The following is a 1,319-nucleotide window of genomic DNA, read 5'->3' as shown; positions in this document are numbered from 1 at the left end:
GCTTAGCAACAGACATTTTTCTATGTCCTCTTAGTTAAGATGAGAAATAATCTTCTTTTTGAATTTCAACATGAAATCGTTAATGCATTCAATAAATTTCATTTGGTCTTGTAGGATATTATTCTTTTAGGATTATACTAAATCAATGTGTTTATATTCTACTTGGATTTCTGAATCATTATAAGTGATAATTGCTCATAAGATAAGCAATTATATTTAAATAAGCAATTAGAGAAATTACCACAATCAAATTTTTTTTAAAAATACAGGTTTAAAGAAAGGGACAAAATGTATGAAGCATTAGAAAACCATAGCTATGTCCAAGGGTGAGACACACAGCGATTAAGCACATTGGCCAATCTTGATTCCGCATCTTATAAAGAAGTTACTTTAGAAAAGTCATCAAGCTTCCTTGTGTAGGATCTCCTTACCTGTAAAATGGAAATAATAAAGCACTTATACCACAAAATTACTGTAAAAGTTATATGTAAAACACCAATATAGTACTCTTCTCGTGGGGATGTATATGTTTTTTTTAGAGCAAACTCTTATTTAAAAAACAGGCTCTAATAAGAAAATGTCTAAGTTGGAAACAATGATAAGTGGACAATAGTGGATTTTTATTTGCAAAAGTGAAACAGAATTCATGTTTCCTCACAGGGTTCTCACTTTGAATGTAATTACCAGTCACTGAAAGATGACAAATGGCCTCCAGGGATTTGGCAATAGGCATGATCTTCTTATCTCAGATGATAGTCGGATGCCTGGGGAATTTCTTTCTTCTTTACCACTATAGTTTCCTTTGCTTCACCAGAGGTGCGTTACAGTCCACAGATCTGATTCTCATGCACCTGACCGTAGCCAACTCCTTGGTCTTACTCTCTAAAGGAATCCCACAGACAATGGCTGCTTTTGGATTGAAAGATTCCCTGAGTGATACTGGATGCCAACTTGTGTTTTATGTTCACAGAGTGGGCAGAGGTGTGTGCATTGGCAACACCTGCCTCCTGAGTATCTTCCAGGCCATCACCATCAGCCCCAGAGAACTCAGGTGGGCACAGCTCAAACTACATACCCTCAAATACATCGGGTCCTCCAACATCCTGGTCATGTGCTGGATTCTGAACATGCTGGTAAATGTTGCTGTTGCTCTACATGTGACTGGCAAGTGGAACAGCATAAATAGCACAAAGACCAGTGATTATGGTTATTGTTCCGGACGAGGTAGAATTCCACATTTATTAAACATTGTCTTGTTATCACTCCTTGATGTTTTGTGCTTGGGACTCATGACCCTGGCCAGTGGTTCCACGGTTTTT

The 1,319-nt window shown here is 37.5% G+C and overlaps 1 protein-coding gene across 1 annotated transcript in view; it reads left to right on the top strand.

Annotated features, from left to right (window-relative positions):
• Positions 1-606: 606 nt before the first annotated feature.
• LOC116546771 (vomeronasal type-1 receptor 3) overlaps positions 607-1,319 on the top strand; it is a 1,196-nt gene continuing 483 nt past the window's right edge. Inside the window, exon 1 of the mRNA XM_032272937.1 lies at positions 607-1,302. Coding sequence (XP_032128828.1) covers positions 705-1,302 — 598 coding nt within the window. The 5' untranslated portion in view covers positions 607-704. The remainder of the gene's footprint in view (positions 1,303-1,319) is intronic.

The sequence above is a fragment of the Sapajus apella genome, unplaced genomic scaffold, assembly GCF_009761245.1.
Source record: "Sapajus apella isolate SASKATOON/1434 unplaced genomic scaffold, GSC_monkey_1.0 scaffold1375, whole genome shotgun sequence".
Lineage (NCBI taxonomy): Eukaryota > Metazoa > Chordata > Mammalia > Primates > Cebidae > Sapajus > Sapajus apella.
This window is presented reverse-complemented; position numbering and strand designations above follow the sequence as displayed.